Source organism: Sitodiplosis mosellana, unplaced genomic scaffold, assembly GCF_009176505.1.
Source record: "Sitodiplosis mosellana isolate CC-2019 unplaced genomic scaffold, AAFC_SMos_1.0 Smas_scaffold_6226, whole genome shotgun sequence".
Taxonomy (NCBI): domain Eukaryota; kingdom Metazoa; phylum Arthropoda; class Insecta; order Diptera; family Cecidomyiidae; genus Sitodiplosis; species Sitodiplosis mosellana.
Genome location: NW_022601467.1, coordinates 2,326,122 through 2,340,531, shown reverse-complemented (window position 1 = coordinate 2,340,531; position 14,410 = coordinate 2,326,122). Strand labels below are relative to the sequence as shown.

Sequence of the window (14,410 nt, the reverse complement as noted above, 5' to 3'; positions counted from 1 at the left end):
AATAGAATTTGCTTCGATTGAGTCTTACATAGCTTGCCAATTTCACGTATTTCGGGGGTGGGGAAGAGAAAACGAGTATTTTCACAAGAGACATGTCAACGGGATAAATAGATGGCTTGCAAACAACCTTAACAACAACTCTTGAATAAACGCATAGAAATAGTCACGCGTCAATAACGCATCACTTAAAAAAGCATGATTCAGTAGAAAATTCCACTTATTGTGATCAAAACGCTATGATAATGCTTCATAAAACCTTTACGGCCACATCAAATAGCATACCGAAAGTTGTAACACATTGTCAAAATCAGGTCATGCGATTCATGTTGAAACACGTGATGTAATCAAAAATATTCTGTTTATTCAATCAGATTTATTCTCAGTAATTGTTTACAGTAGAAAATAAAACGGTTTTGATCGAGCATCATATTAGTGCTATTAAAATTAAATACACAAGCAAATAAATTTTTGGTTTCTTGTCTTTTTTTATTATTATAATTGGGCTCCAATCAATCCAATCTTCTTCGTTGAATAGAAAAAACAATATATATTTTTTGTATGTGTTTCAATAATAACTAAATATATTAATACTCTGGTTTTATAAATAGAAGTCACTGAGTTTTGTTAAGAGGTTCAATTGTTAGTCGTCCGTATATAAGTTTCAAGCTACCGTTCTGCATGATATGATGTTTTGATCATCGTTCAGTTTACTTGATTCGATTTCTCAAGTAATGCTTCACCAGATCAATGCACACTTCAGCATCTTCAGCGCTGTTATGGCCGCCGTCTTTGTTATTTCGATAAAAAATATTATAAAAAAATGCTGTAAAATTTGATCTTTTATTTTGTCAAAATTTATGCTCACCATCTTCCTGAATGATCCGTTTGAGATTTTCGATGCATAAGGTTTTCAGCGCTCGTTTCTTCGGTGGTCCCATTTTGTGTGGATAGAGTATGGATGTATCGATGACCATGTCATGGATCAGTTTCAATGCTTTGAAATCACTCTCCAAACTGTGTCCTACCAATATGGTCTTGGAATTGAACATGGATAACAGGACAGCTTGAACGTCACGCAATGTGCGGCTCACATTTTGTAGTGTTTTTTCCGATATACCCGAATATCTATTGATTGCGCAAGTAGAAAAAACGAGGATGGGTTTATGAATTAAATCGAAATTGTGATAATTTTTTTAGGCAGCGCCGGCGGGGAAGGGAAGGTATTCGATCATTTGCGAGAAATACTTTTAATTAGTTGCAAATACACCTCTAAACATATATTACACACTCTATATATCGAGTGTAGTGCAAATGCGTTTAAGAGGGAAAACAGCAGCAGCAGCAGCAGCAGCGGCAGCAGCAACAACAAAACGAATACATTGGTATAACTAGCATAATTATGTGTTGTACATACGTTGTGTTATAATCAATAATCCGATTGTCGGGCTTGACAAGTGCATCGTAAACGATTTTACGGTTGATGTCAACAACAGTGACACGTGTCAATTCTAATCCAACGGTGGTGTAACACATTTCGCAATCCAATGCGAATATATCCTTGCGAGTAGGCACATAGTCATCATCACAGGCAATGGTTTTGATAAAACCAGTTAAATTATTTTGATCAAGATAATCGGTTACGTGGTAATTTGCATACATGCAACCTGGTGAACCAGCCGGCTGTTGACAACATCGATGCGAATTGTCAGCGAAACCTATGAAATATATACATATATAAAAAATACTTATACGAAGAAAAAAAAATCGTTCACATCATACATAATTTAATTGCAGCGTGTATGCTTTTGCATCAGCATAATTTGTGTACATAATCGCATGGTCACTTGTGAAAATAATTGCCATCATGTACATATTTATATAACGGTTATTTTATGTATTGCCCATTAACCGAGATGCATTTTTGTCGCTGATTTTTTGTTTGTTTCTGTTTTGTTTTCACCTATTCTTCTTCTTTTTCTACATTTAAACCCCGCTCCCTCTCGCCCAACAGGTCCTTTGTTTGAACATGAAAACCCCATTTTTTTTCCCTGCTCTCTGTGTGTCGTGGTATCGTGGTATTACATGATTCTCGTGATTACTTTCACATGTAGACATGCAATCGAATGGCCATTAAATTTTTAATCGCAAAATGTTTAATTAATTGTCACCCAATTTACATGCAGACTACATATTTACCTATTATTATTAAACGATTCATTCATTTTAATTACCTCTTCGAAAACCGGGACTTTTTGGGTGATAATTGCAACGATCGATGCATTCCTCATCAAATTCGTCCAGTTTGAATACTTTACCACAGCGGCGACAGTATCGATCATCTGGATTTGCCGGTGTTGCGCCTTGTTTTTTGTGAATGACCGCAACGCCCGGCCGATTACCACTACGCGGATAACCATTTTCCTTCAATTGATCATCGGTCATGCACAGTTCAGCAATCATTTTATGTGCTTTTGAACTGGAAACGTTGTCAATAATATTCGTGGATCCATCGGTAGAACTGAAATGAATAGGTCATATGATGTGAGACAAAATCTAGATATGATTTGTGTCATTTTGCATTTAATTACGGTTTCCGGTTCAAATTCCACGATGTGTTTTGTCCATGTTTTCCTGCTAATATAACGTCGTGTGATATCACCTTATTCTTTTCTGTGTTCACGTTGCCAGCATCCAGAGATTCTTTGCGCAATTTGTTTATGGCCAACAATGCACTGCTTTTGTAAATATTCGGTGTGTTGCATTTCTTGAATACGGCCAATTCCTCTGTTTGTGCCTAAAATCGATCGATCCACATCCAAATCAATATGAATAAATGATTCGTTGATGAATTGCAGTAAATTACTGATCGCTTACCCTTTCCCAAGCATCGTTGCATTCATCATAAATGGTCAAACAATGTTTGACCATCAAGTTGTAATATTGCATTCGAATGTTGTACGAAATTTTGGTTGAAGTGGACTCCAATACTGGAGGCGCTGGCTTGGTATTCTAACACAAAATGAATATAAAATACATGTTTTGTACGCTCAATATGAAATGCGGCTAATGTATTTTTGGAATTTAGTACCTGTGCATTGTTGTTGGTGTTGGTGACGTTGGTTGTGTTTGTGTGAGCAACACGACCGATACCCTTTGATGCTGTTTGAGCAATGGTTTTCGGCATAAATTGTTGATGTTGTGCAATTTTCTGTGCCTTTAGCTGCAACACTTTCTCTTTTGCTCGTTCAATGGCCAGCATATTGCTGACCGGTGCAAATATTTTTGGAGGGAATCTTGGCGGAATTAAAGCGGCCGGTGAAATGAGTGGTGTGAGATTTTGCTTTGGTGCCATCACTTTTGGTTCCGGCTTGTCAGATTCAAGTGATTCAAGTAGTTCACGTTTTTCTTGTTCCTTTCGTGCCTGCTCCTGCTTAGCCTCATTCTGCTTACGTACAATTTCTTGACGCATAAACACCGACTGTACATAAAATATTTTTCATTAGTTAACTAGAATACAAATATATTTATATAGAATGAGATATCAAACCTGTAGAGCATTCTTTACATGGTCCGTTTGTTTTTTGAATGGTGCTATCGGCTTCATTTGTTTGTCGGCATTTTCATGTGCAACCCGTTTTTTCTTTGCAACATCATCGACCTTTGTATCGTCCTCTTCGGCCGACATAGCACTACCGTTTGGCATTTCATCTTGTTTACTTTCGAGCAACGACGGATCAAACTCTTCAAATATCATACGGCATTGGGCCTCCACATCATCTTCTTCACTATCCGTTTCATAAACTACTGAGCTATTGATGCAGTCTTTTGTTCTACTATTATTGCTAATGTGAGTCTTTCTATCCGAGTGACTTGATGAGTGGTGTCGCGATGAAGACGATGATGATGATGATTTTGATCGATGCTCACTTTTGTGTCTACTTTCTTTTGATGATTTACTGCTGTGCCTACTTTTGTCCGTGTCTTTGTCCCTGTCTTTATCCGAATGTTTTGATTTCCGTGACGAATGATGTGAGGATTTATGTGTTGAACTGCTCGACCTACTACTACTACTACTGCTATTACTTTTTCGATCCGAATGAGTTGATCTGTGAGAGCTGCTGCTGCTGTTATGATGTCGATGCGCTGGTGATGAAGATTTATGACTATTTTTCTTCGATTTATGATCTTGTGATTGCGTCAAATCGGTTATTTTTTCCAATCTGTCCGTACCTTTTGGCCCATTTCCCGTAAGATTTTCGTTATTTGTAATTTGATCACTTGATAATTCGGTTAATAATCCGGAAATGTCATCACCATTCAAATCATCTACAGCGGCATTTGAAATGATGTCCTCTTTTCCAAAAACCGGACTCGGTTCATATTCATCGTTTGATGTTTGATTCGGCACGGATGACGGAATATAAGTTGGAATCGGCGCTGAATTGTTACTTATTGCCTTGGGTACATACTCCAATTTCGGCTTTTTGCTTACCGGACATTCTTCGGTTGTTGTACTTGAACCATTCGCTTTACGCGCTTCAAGGATGTGCTTTGGTGTTGGTATGTAAACAGGTACCGATGGCTTTAAAGTTTTAGTGTTTTCCGAAGTTGCGGCATGCTTCGATACATCTGGTGGATTTTCTATAAATGCATAAAAAAACCAAACAAGTTAGTCAATAAAATGTCATAACAGTAAACGCATGCTGATATGTTCAATGCATTATTGTTGACCGTCGCTCCGCGCATTCTGTACATACCTGGTTTTTTGTGATTGTAATGACAATAAGGCCTATTACATGATTCGGCGTCAACCTCGTAAAACGGACAGTTGATCGATTTAAATAATTTGGTCGATGGAAGCATTGCAAGATTGTTTATTAAACAGTCGAAATCAAATTGCTTTCGAGTTTATTTGAGTCACATGCAACATAAACACATGTTTTTCAGTGAAAATTTTCTGTACACATCGCTTTCGTGCAATAGTCAGACGCAAAACATGCATAAATTTTTAAAAACTACAATTAAATCGCACAAGAAAATTTTGCTGCGGCTTTAATAGCGAATTTCCCAAACTTACGCTTTTATTTTTCACTCTTCTTAACAGGAATAATACACACAATTCATTGACAGCCCATTTGAACCGGTTCGTTCCAATTCGGTGTGTGAACCAATCATAAGGCTTACAGAACTACTACGTTCTTTGATGGAATGACGGTGAATAATGATTACATACAGAATTATTCAAGATACATTTGTTGATGGAACACTTTTCATGGGCTTGTATTTCATTCTTTCTATTTTTCCAAAAGAAAAATAGTAATGTATGGAATAATTGATTGACTCGCTGTTTTACCGCAAACAATCACTCGTACATGCAAACTGTATGTGGTCCATACTGAAAATGAAGTCGTATTGTCATAAACGATAAATCGTAAATGTGAACCATTGATTAACGCCGGGCGTTGAATTTTGACAGCAAAAAAAACAGTTTACATACTATTCCAGACGGAGAAAGTCGAACAATAGTTTGCTACACTTTTCGGCCTAAACAAACAATATTTTCGATTGATTTCGGTTTTGTTTTGATGAAAATTTCACGAGTGATTGGAAAAATCAAATAAATTCCGTTGCGTAAAGTGGTACGTTTTGAGTGAAACTAATTCTTTGTGGGTTTGGTGATGTTTTTGAGCGATTGTGTTGACGATTTGTAGCAAAATCTGGTGAAACCTAACCTCGAAATTCGATTGTTTGTTTGTTTGCAGCAAAACAGTGGGCCCGAAATCATGGCTTCGGTACAAGAAAGATTGCAGTCAAAGAGAGTACCGGTGGAAAATTGGTCAATAAGCGAGCGATTGTATTTGGCGTCGGCGGTAGCATGTAGTGGTGATCAGAATTGGATGTCAGTTAGTCGATCGTTGAAGCTTGCTTGCGGTTCGAATAATCGTCCAAGTGATTGGTTTTCGCAAAAATCATGCGCCGCACAATACGAAGTGCTTCTCGGTAATGTCGAACCAACAAAACGCAAGAAACGAAATGAAAAAGATACCAGCCAAACGGTTGTTGAGACCCCAATCCAGCTGATTGTTCGGAAACTGACACAAGAACGCATCGCCGAATTGAATAAATTGATTCAAGAACAGCGCGAAGAATACCAAAAGCTACGAAATGAAATCGCTGGCATACACAACAACGTATATGATGAGAATCAATTGCGGGAAATGCTGCACCAAATTGAAAACGAGGAAAAACAGCGTGAGCGTGAAAAACTGGAATATGCCCAATTTGTTAAGGTAAGAAATATGAATAAGCAATGTTTTATTTGATGAGCTGATATTTAAATGTTGAACATTTTCAGGAACGTGAAGAAAGAAAACGTGAGATCGAAAGAACCTGGCGCTCAAATACGAATCTTCATCAGAGTCCCTCTTCGAACATTCATTCGCCGACTTTAACGCAGCACTTGAATCAAAAAATCAAAGTCGAGGAAATGGAAGTGGATGACCCAAATGCAAAACAAGGAACATCACCACTTCTAACATCGTTGCTCAAGTCACCATCAGCCGCACCAAATCCATCTTCCTCAATACTGCATAACATTGCAAATCAACAAACTCGAGTGGCGGCGCCAACCATCACAAACCTTTTAACGGGATCGGTGACCAATTTATCGGGCTCATTGGCTTCGACACCGCAGGCTGGCACAAAAACAACTATTGCAACATCTGGTACTGCGATCACTACACCATATCCGACATCGATGCATAATCAACCATTGACCGGTCCTGGACCACATGACCATTCGATGGGCAACATTGCACAAAGCCCTTCACAAGCTGCCCCAACTCTGTCTATGCTATTGGAAAATAAGCAGAAGGAAAACTCAATGAAAGTGCCTCCTCTCACTCGAATTGATTCGCAAAATTCAATGTGTTCGATGGATCAGCATTCGAGCGGCGATATCGCCACAAAAACAGAACCAAGCGATGTAGATTTCAACAATGCCGAATCACCTATAAAGGACGAAGATCAACAGTTGATGGATGTTTTCAACGAGCTCATACCCGATGACATGGGTGAATTGGACGACATCATTTTGGATGATCTTATCAACGAGGTACAGGTGGCTGGTGATTCACATGCAGCAGAAAATTTAGAAGGACAAGTCAATTTGGATTTGAAAAACTTTCAAAGCCAACCGGCACACGCAACCGAAGCAGCTGTAATTAAAGACGAGCCCAGCAATGTAAGCGAAAATACTTGCGATTCAACGGCAGCTAATACGAAAGTTGAAGATCCATTCGATGAACTAAAAGAGGTATGTTCCGGGTTTTTTTTCCGGCGAGAATGAAGTGTAAAATTGGAATTCATGTTATCTTATTTGTTCCACAGAGTTGTAAAACCGGGAATGAAGAGAAGGTGCCACCAGTGGATTTACCGAAGGATGATGATTCAGATTTATCGAATGATACTCCATTGTCAGAGCTAATGAAACAAGAAACATCAGCTAAACAGCAGCGTGCCCAAAATCAAGCACCGACAGAAATTTCATTGACAACAGAAGCAGAACAACCGGATGAAGCACAGTGCGAGGCTGAACAACAACATGACCAAACGGTAGAGCCTGAAGAAAGCAATGAATTGGCTCAGGGTGAAAAAAAGGTTGAGGACAATGTTGATTTAATTGATAATCGATCATCTGAACAAGAAGGTTATTTGGAATCAATTCAGACGGATGAACAACAGCAACAAAATGATTTCGAATTGAAGTTGTCTGAATCGGAAGAAAAACCGAATAAGGTCGAAATTGGAATGCCAATCGATTCATTCGAATCGGACAGCAATGATGAAAAATCTATGGAAAATATAAAGCGAGAAATTGAAGCACTGCCCGAGCTCAAGGATAGCAACAGTAGTGAGAATTCGCAAGATGAGAAAATAGGGATCGAAGATTCCGAATTGATTGAGGGAAAAGTTGACACGGACAATGTCGACGAACAACCGAAAGAAGAACCTGTAGATGAAAATGTCGAACCGGATTCGAAACCAGCCGATGATGATGGTGATGGTGAAAGTGTCGAACAATCTGAAGAGTCAGTCGTTGAAATCAAAACCGGAGATGAAAAAGAAGAGAATATCGATTCAATTTCGATCAAGGATGATATCACTGATTTGACAACGACCACAGATGAACCCATTGAACAAAACGAACCCGAAGAAGTGTTATCTGATACGGAAGCCGAGAAAATCGAGCCGGTTGAAAGTGAAAAGGTTGAGAGCGCAGAGACAGAACCATGTCAAGTTGAAAATGTTGAGTCTTCGGAGCAAGAATCGAAAGTAGAACAGGCAGCAGACAGTACAGCAGCTGAAACGGTTGTGGAAATTTTGGATGACGATATACTTGACGAAGACGAATGCATACAAGATGCTGAGGCTCAATCAAAGGACGACGAAAAAATCGAGCCAGACAGTATGCAAGGCGAAACAGATGATCTGATCGAAATTAAGAGTGATGATGAGAAACAAGAGGAAGGTCCAACCGAGGAAAAGAGTGAAAAAGTCGATGAACCGGTTCCAACTACCAAAGTCGATACACAAGAAATTCCAGAAAGTTGTGAAAGGAAAGAAAAATCTGTAACACCAGCTCCAACAGAGCGAAAAGTGTCAACCGATGATGAGCTCTTCGAAGATGCTAAGGAAACATTAGACATTGAAGTGAAGCCACCAAAGCCCGTTACACCCGCCATCATATGCGATACCGACGACGACTCACCCATCGAAGTGGTGAAAGAGGAGAAAGTTGGGGTGAAACGTGATTATTCACGCCGTAAAAAAGATCAGAGCCACAATGAAAAGCGTAATGAAGAGCCAACACCAAGCGAGGATACTGGCGGTTCGATTAGTTCTCGGTTACGATTGAAAGATCGTGATCGATCCGAAAGCCCATTCATTGACGAAGATAGCGGAGAACCAGCAGCCAAAAGTAAACGACGCTACTCTACAACACCAGTCATTGATTCGCTACCAAATTCGCCCGCATCCAGTGATGACCGAGAGTATCGTAGTTGGAAAAAGTCGATTTTATTGTTGTATAATAGTTTGTCATCGCATCGATGTGCATCTACTTTTGCCAAACCAATCACCGAGGATCAAGCGCCCAATTACAAAACCATCATTCTCAATCCAATGGACTTGCAATCGTTGAAACGGAACATCGATTCGGGCCAAATTCGTTCGACCATCGAATTCAAGCGATATGTCATGCTAATGTGCTACAATGCCATTTTCTATAACGTAAACGATGAGGTCACATGTAAACGTGCTAAAGACATGCTCTCGGATGCGTTACAGCTAATTGCCGAGTTCACGGTTACGTGGAAAAAAGACAGTGAAAAAACGACGGGAGCGAGCAGCAGTAGCAGCAGCAGTGTCACCAAATCCGTACGAGGTCGAAAGAGTATTCGATTGCTGCCAAGTAATTAGTCTCAAACAAGCATCATTCAATTCTAATGATAAGCTACTTTTCACACAAAATTCAAACTTTGATCATAGCGATAAATGATTCTTAACATTAAAATGACATTTGAGTTAAAAAAAAAGAAAAAGATATAAAAAAAACAAAAATAACAACTTGAACGAATGCGTATGGTTTGATTTTCTCTCATTTATTTTTGGGGTTAAGCGAGTACATAAATGTTTTTCAGACAATTTATATAAAAGACCGGCTAAAATTTTTCACTTGCATGTGTGTGTTCATCTGCTCTCGGTGTTATACATAAAATTTGCATGTTAATGATGTTATCGAGATGACCGATGCAACGAATTTGAAGCCGTCATGCATCTGTGACTGTGGTCAATGATCATTTCAACGCAAATGAACAATTTTAAAATGATATTTACAAAAGAAAAACGAATCATGTCAATCGTATGTACAATGCAGTCATTTTCTCTCACTCACGTGCTGCTGGTTTTTAAGTCAACGCATACGTTTCGCGTGCTTGGAAATGGTGTGCAGTTTAGTTTGTTTTGGGCACTCGTCGAATGTACAAGCTGTACAGCGGTTTACTTGAAAATCATTACATTTAGTTCGCTTTTAGTCTCATGGAAATTTGATTAAAAAATCCGTAAGTTTGAGAAAATCAGTGGCGCTGGCAGTGATTGATTTATTTTGAATAAGAAGATTGTGAAAATGTTCGAATTAATTTGATTACGGGTGAAAAACGGTAAAAAAGTAGTGCGATACGGCAATCAACGATAGCTTCTTTTTCTCAACGCATTTTTTTGTTGTTGCTGGGAATACCAATTTGTGTGTTTAAAATTCAAGTGGACACATACGATATGACCATAAATCACACGATACACAAGTGTCTGATGCGCTTAAGGTCTTTTCAATTTGAGCTGTTATTTATTTGGTGTTTTTGTTCGATACTCCTTGTGCATACTGATTCACGTAAGTTCAAATAGATAAATAATAAATATCATTACGATTGAAAATTTCGAGGCTTTGTTTTTTCCTACACAAAAAAAAAACATAAAACAAAAAATGCACATAAACGTAATGTTTTTTTTAACGTGACAACTTTTTTTCCGCATCTACTTTCATGGTAAATGTGCACTTGACACTGGTGAAAACGATAGCGATTGTAGTCGTTATAATCTTTGACCATGATAGCATCAACTCCACGCTACATCAATTCAATCACCCAACTTTCTTCTTTGTGTGCACCTCGAAAGAGTTCATTAATAAGCGCGCTTATTGCAGTCACGTTTTCTTCTTTATTTCACATATATATCTGCTGCTACTTTTCTTCTTCTTCTTCTTTTTACCAACTCTGAAGGTTAATTGAACTCTAGCAAAAACAAAAACAATTACGAAATAATTCTTCAAAGTAAAAGTTGCGTTCCGCTGAGCAACCATCTGATTTAAGTTAAAATGTGTTACCAATATTTTTTGTTTTTATTTGATAAGTAAATTGAATTCCGTGTTTTAGACTATCATCGAGATTTTGGGGATATCACAACGGCCCGTGGTGTTTACTATACGTTTGGATTAAAATTGAACAATTCGAAGAGCTTGCGTAGTCATGCAGATCGGCCGAATCGACATTCAATCAACCAATTGAAAAATCAAATAAAATTCATTTTGAATTTACACACAAAAAATGAATCCATCGACAAATACATTATCGAATCGTTTAACGTATTCAATCCGGATCCGTTGTATATTTTTGTGCTGCCGGACGGTTCAAATCGAACGATAGCTTTTCGTCGCAGCAATTTTTCCGATATTTCATTTCCAAACACAACATCACTGCAAACCATACAGACAATTTTAAAATCATCAAAGTATGCACACCTATTTCCAAGCCCAGAAGAAATGGCCGCCAAACAGATGGCTTTAAATGATAAATTTTTTACAAAGTACAATCAATTTATGTCCGATGAAAAAGATCTGTTTGAAAGCGAAAGTTTGAAAATTGTCGAGGAAAATGTTCGAACCGAAAAAAGTTTCTTCAAATTTATGGACAAATTAAACGATCAGGTTAGCAATGATGAAGCTTCAATCGAAGATAGTGGCGAACAGACACCATTAGATTCAAAGCACGCTTCAAGCGACTATCAAGCGTTGATCAGAAATATTCATTCCAAAGACCATGTTGGAAACTATGAACTGGCCAAAGATAAAAAAGAACAGAAAATTGCTTGGCCGGCACACGAAAAATTATCTTGGGATGACTTTGGATTACACGGCTGGATTGGAAATATTCATGAACAACACGACAATCCACACGAAAATGGGTAAGATTTAGTAAAGATTTTTCAATGTGTTAAACAATGGATCTGAATTTGGGAATAAAAATATCTACAGGCGACCAATGCGTATTGAGTTATCCAACAGTGCGCTGCGACAGGAAAATTTATTCCCCAAACAATTCGTACCAATTTTAGCAAACTATGATCCATTGGCACTCTTAACATCGACCACCACCACGTTTAAGCCGCACTCAACTCCAAAACATGATAAAAACAAACACTGGCCACATCCCGTCCATCATTTTACATTCGTCGAACACAACAATCCGACCAACTTCCATGTGTCTCAACGACCAAGACCGCCTCCAATAATCCTTTCCTCCATGCATCAACCCACACAGAATCCGGTTAAACTTTTTGCACCGGCACCCTCTTATTTGCCACCCACAAAGACACCATCGCCAAATTCTCATCGCAAGCCATTCAAATTGGATAATGCAGAAGGAAGTTGGGACGTTAAGTTTAATATTTCGAAAGAGCTATTGGATTTGTTGACCTTTGAGAAGATTAAACTGGAAAATTTCACTAATACGCTCGGCACAAAATCCAAATGGGTGGTTACCAGTTCGCGCCTTAATCATCGAGATGGGGATGTATTCGTTGGAAGAGCCAATAATCCGTTTGGTCACTCTACTAAATGGCAACTAAGGTCAGTGCACATAGCATAGTGGATGCCTCTAATCCATTATCCGTAGAAACCGTTCACAATTTTAAATTATATCATTTCAAAATGCATTTTTGACGGAACGAACATGAGATCACTTCAATTGCAATCATCGAAACTATTTCATCAATCGCGAAAATTCCATTGGCAAACGTGGCAATGACTTATATATCTGTATCATTGAAATAATTTGTACTTGGAAGTTGGAAATGAAATTTTCCACAGATTACCCAATGATATGAACTGAACTGTTGTTGAGATTACAAACCAGTAGTATTACTATCAAAGTATTTAAAGTTTGAGTGAGTGCAATGAAACCATGACATTCATTAAACAGGATTTGCACTAAAGACAGAAGAGAGGCAGAAAAAAAAAACAAACACAACGTCAAAAAATCGGTTGAAAGATTTATTGCATTGAAACATCGATGCACTTGCACATAGTCAACGTGCGCGCGTCTCCACGCAGCTGCACAGATATCTCAGATAATTACGCTCATATTCTATGTATAGCCATTGAATGGCAATACCACTTTCGATTTCCTCTTGATGGTGAGTACCGCACGCGCATTACCACGATGTGCGCCGCCCGTGTCGATTGCTCTATCGTTGTTGCAGAGAGTTTTGCATGTTTCCACTGTTTTCGTCATGCACGACATTTGCATTGTCGCATTGTTTTTTCTTTCCTTCTCCGGCGTTTGTGCACTGCCTATTTTGGCATTGCAACTACTTAAACACAAATGGCCATAAAATCACTACGTATAACGATCGCACTTGCAGTGTGCTCATTACCCGCATTGAAGATCCAAACTGCATGTTCTGCTCTCGATTTATTTACACACCGGTTAGGAAAGTGTAAATGGAAGAAGAAAAAAATGGTAAAAACTTCACGAAAAATATGTAGCTTACAAGCATTTCACCATTGCTAAAAAAAACTCCATCGCAAATAGCATGCAATTTTGTATGCCATTCATATTTTAGCGTGAGGAAAAGCAAACGGATGAATTTATACCAATTTATATGAATTAATTGTGTGTGTGTGTGTGTGTGTGTGGGTTTTAATAACAAGCATAAAGACCGTACAATAGATTAGTACACAAAGCTGGAAATTCACATCGACGATAATACATATATATTACTTTCATTTTCGCTTGACGGACGCCATAGTAATTTCCTCCATTTCCAGTATTGCATCACAAAATGATGTCTCGAAAGATGAAACGAATGACGATGGCCGACAAAAACGCGATGTGATCGATTTGTATTCGATGGTAAAATGTGCAACCGGTTGTGATCCGCTAATTTTTAAGGGTTATGGTTGTTACTGTGGATTTCTGGGCAGTGGCAAAGCGTTGGACGGGATCGATCGGTAAAAGAAATTCAAACAAACCTATCAAATTCACAATTTTATTTAAGTGTTTTTGCAATTGATAACATTCAATTTGTAGATGCTGCAAAATGCACGACTACTGCTATCACGCAGCGAATTGCCCCAAATTCTTAGAGTATTTCGTGCCATATTTGTGGAAATGTTACAAGGGTCGACCATTGTGTGGTGAGTCAACTCCAATCCTTGCGTCTATATTTGTATGGACTTAATTGAATTATTCGTTTATGTGAATTTAAAGCGGTTGACCACGGTGAATGGGGAGGTCCGTCATCATGTGCAGCAACATTATGTGAATGCGATCGGGCTCTCTCGAATTGTCTTCGGCGCTTTTATTGTCCTCGAAAGCGTGCCGTTTGTGCTTCATCACCTTTACGACTTTTGCAGAACATTTTAATGGACGTGTGAAACACGAATGACAAAACAATTGTTGACCTTAAAACGTTTGTAAAAAGAGAATCGAATAAAATCCTGTGAAAATAAAGACTATAAGAAGAAAAAGTTGTTTTTTTTTGTTTTTTTTTTTCAAATATCGAAACGAAACGATGA

General features: G+C 38.4%; 3 protein-coding genes across 4 annotated transcripts; 2 read left to right on the top strand and 1 right to left on the bottom strand.

Annotated features, from left to right (window-relative positions):
* Window positions 1-465: 465 nt before the first annotated feature.
* On the bottom strand, window positions 466-5,397 carry LOC129578531 (RNA exonuclease 1 homolog). Of its 2 annotated transcripts, XM_055467259.1 has the most exons (10): window positions 4,758-5,159; window positions 4,231-4,641; window positions 3,548-4,143; window positions 3,089-3,478; window positions 2,875-3,009; window positions 2,589-2,794; window positions 2,232-2,518; window positions 1,415-1,715; window positions 866-1,125; window positions 466-787 (listed from the first exon to the last, which is right to left on the bottom strand). In XM_055467259.1, exons 1-10 carry the CDS (start codon window positions 4,861-4,863, stop codon window positions 708-710), a joined length of 2,772 nt encoding a protein of 923 aa, XP_055323234.1. In that variant the 5' UTR covers window positions 4,864-5,159; the 3' UTR covers window positions 466-707. The 2 variants fall into 2 exon arrangements, with proteins under 2 accessions (XP_055323234.1, XP_055323233.1); XM_055467258.1 differs by having other exon boundaries at window positions 3,548-4,641; window positions 4,758-5,397.
* Window positions 5,398-5,411: 14 nt separating this feature from the next.
* On the top strand, window positions 5,412-9,633 carry LOC129578529 (bromodomain-containing protein 8). The gene is made up of 4 exons (XM_055467257.1): window positions 5,412-5,639; window positions 5,763-6,290; window positions 6,356-7,315; window positions 7,390-9,633. The coding sequence occupies exons 2-4, from the start codon at window positions 5,784-5,786 to the stop codon at window positions 9,478-9,480; spliced, it is 3,558 nt and encodes a 1,185-aa protein (XP_055323232.1). The 5' UTR covers window positions 5,412-5,639; window positions 5,763-5,783; the 3' UTR covers window positions 9,481-9,633.
* LOC129578532 (uncharacterized) lies at window positions 9,633-14,359 on the top strand. Its single transcript, XM_055467260.1, has 6 exons — window positions 9,633-10,447; window positions 10,989-11,796; window positions 11,867-12,460; window positions 13,661-13,843; window positions 13,923-14,029; window positions 14,103-14,359. Exons 1-6 carry the CDS (start codon window positions 10,336-10,338, stop codon window positions 14,267-14,269), a joined length of 1,971 nt encoding a protein of 656 aa, XP_055323235.1. The 5' UTR covers window positions 9,633-10,335; the 3' UTR covers window positions 14,270-14,359.
* The last annotated feature ends 51 nt before the right edge of the window (window positions 14,360-14,410 follow it).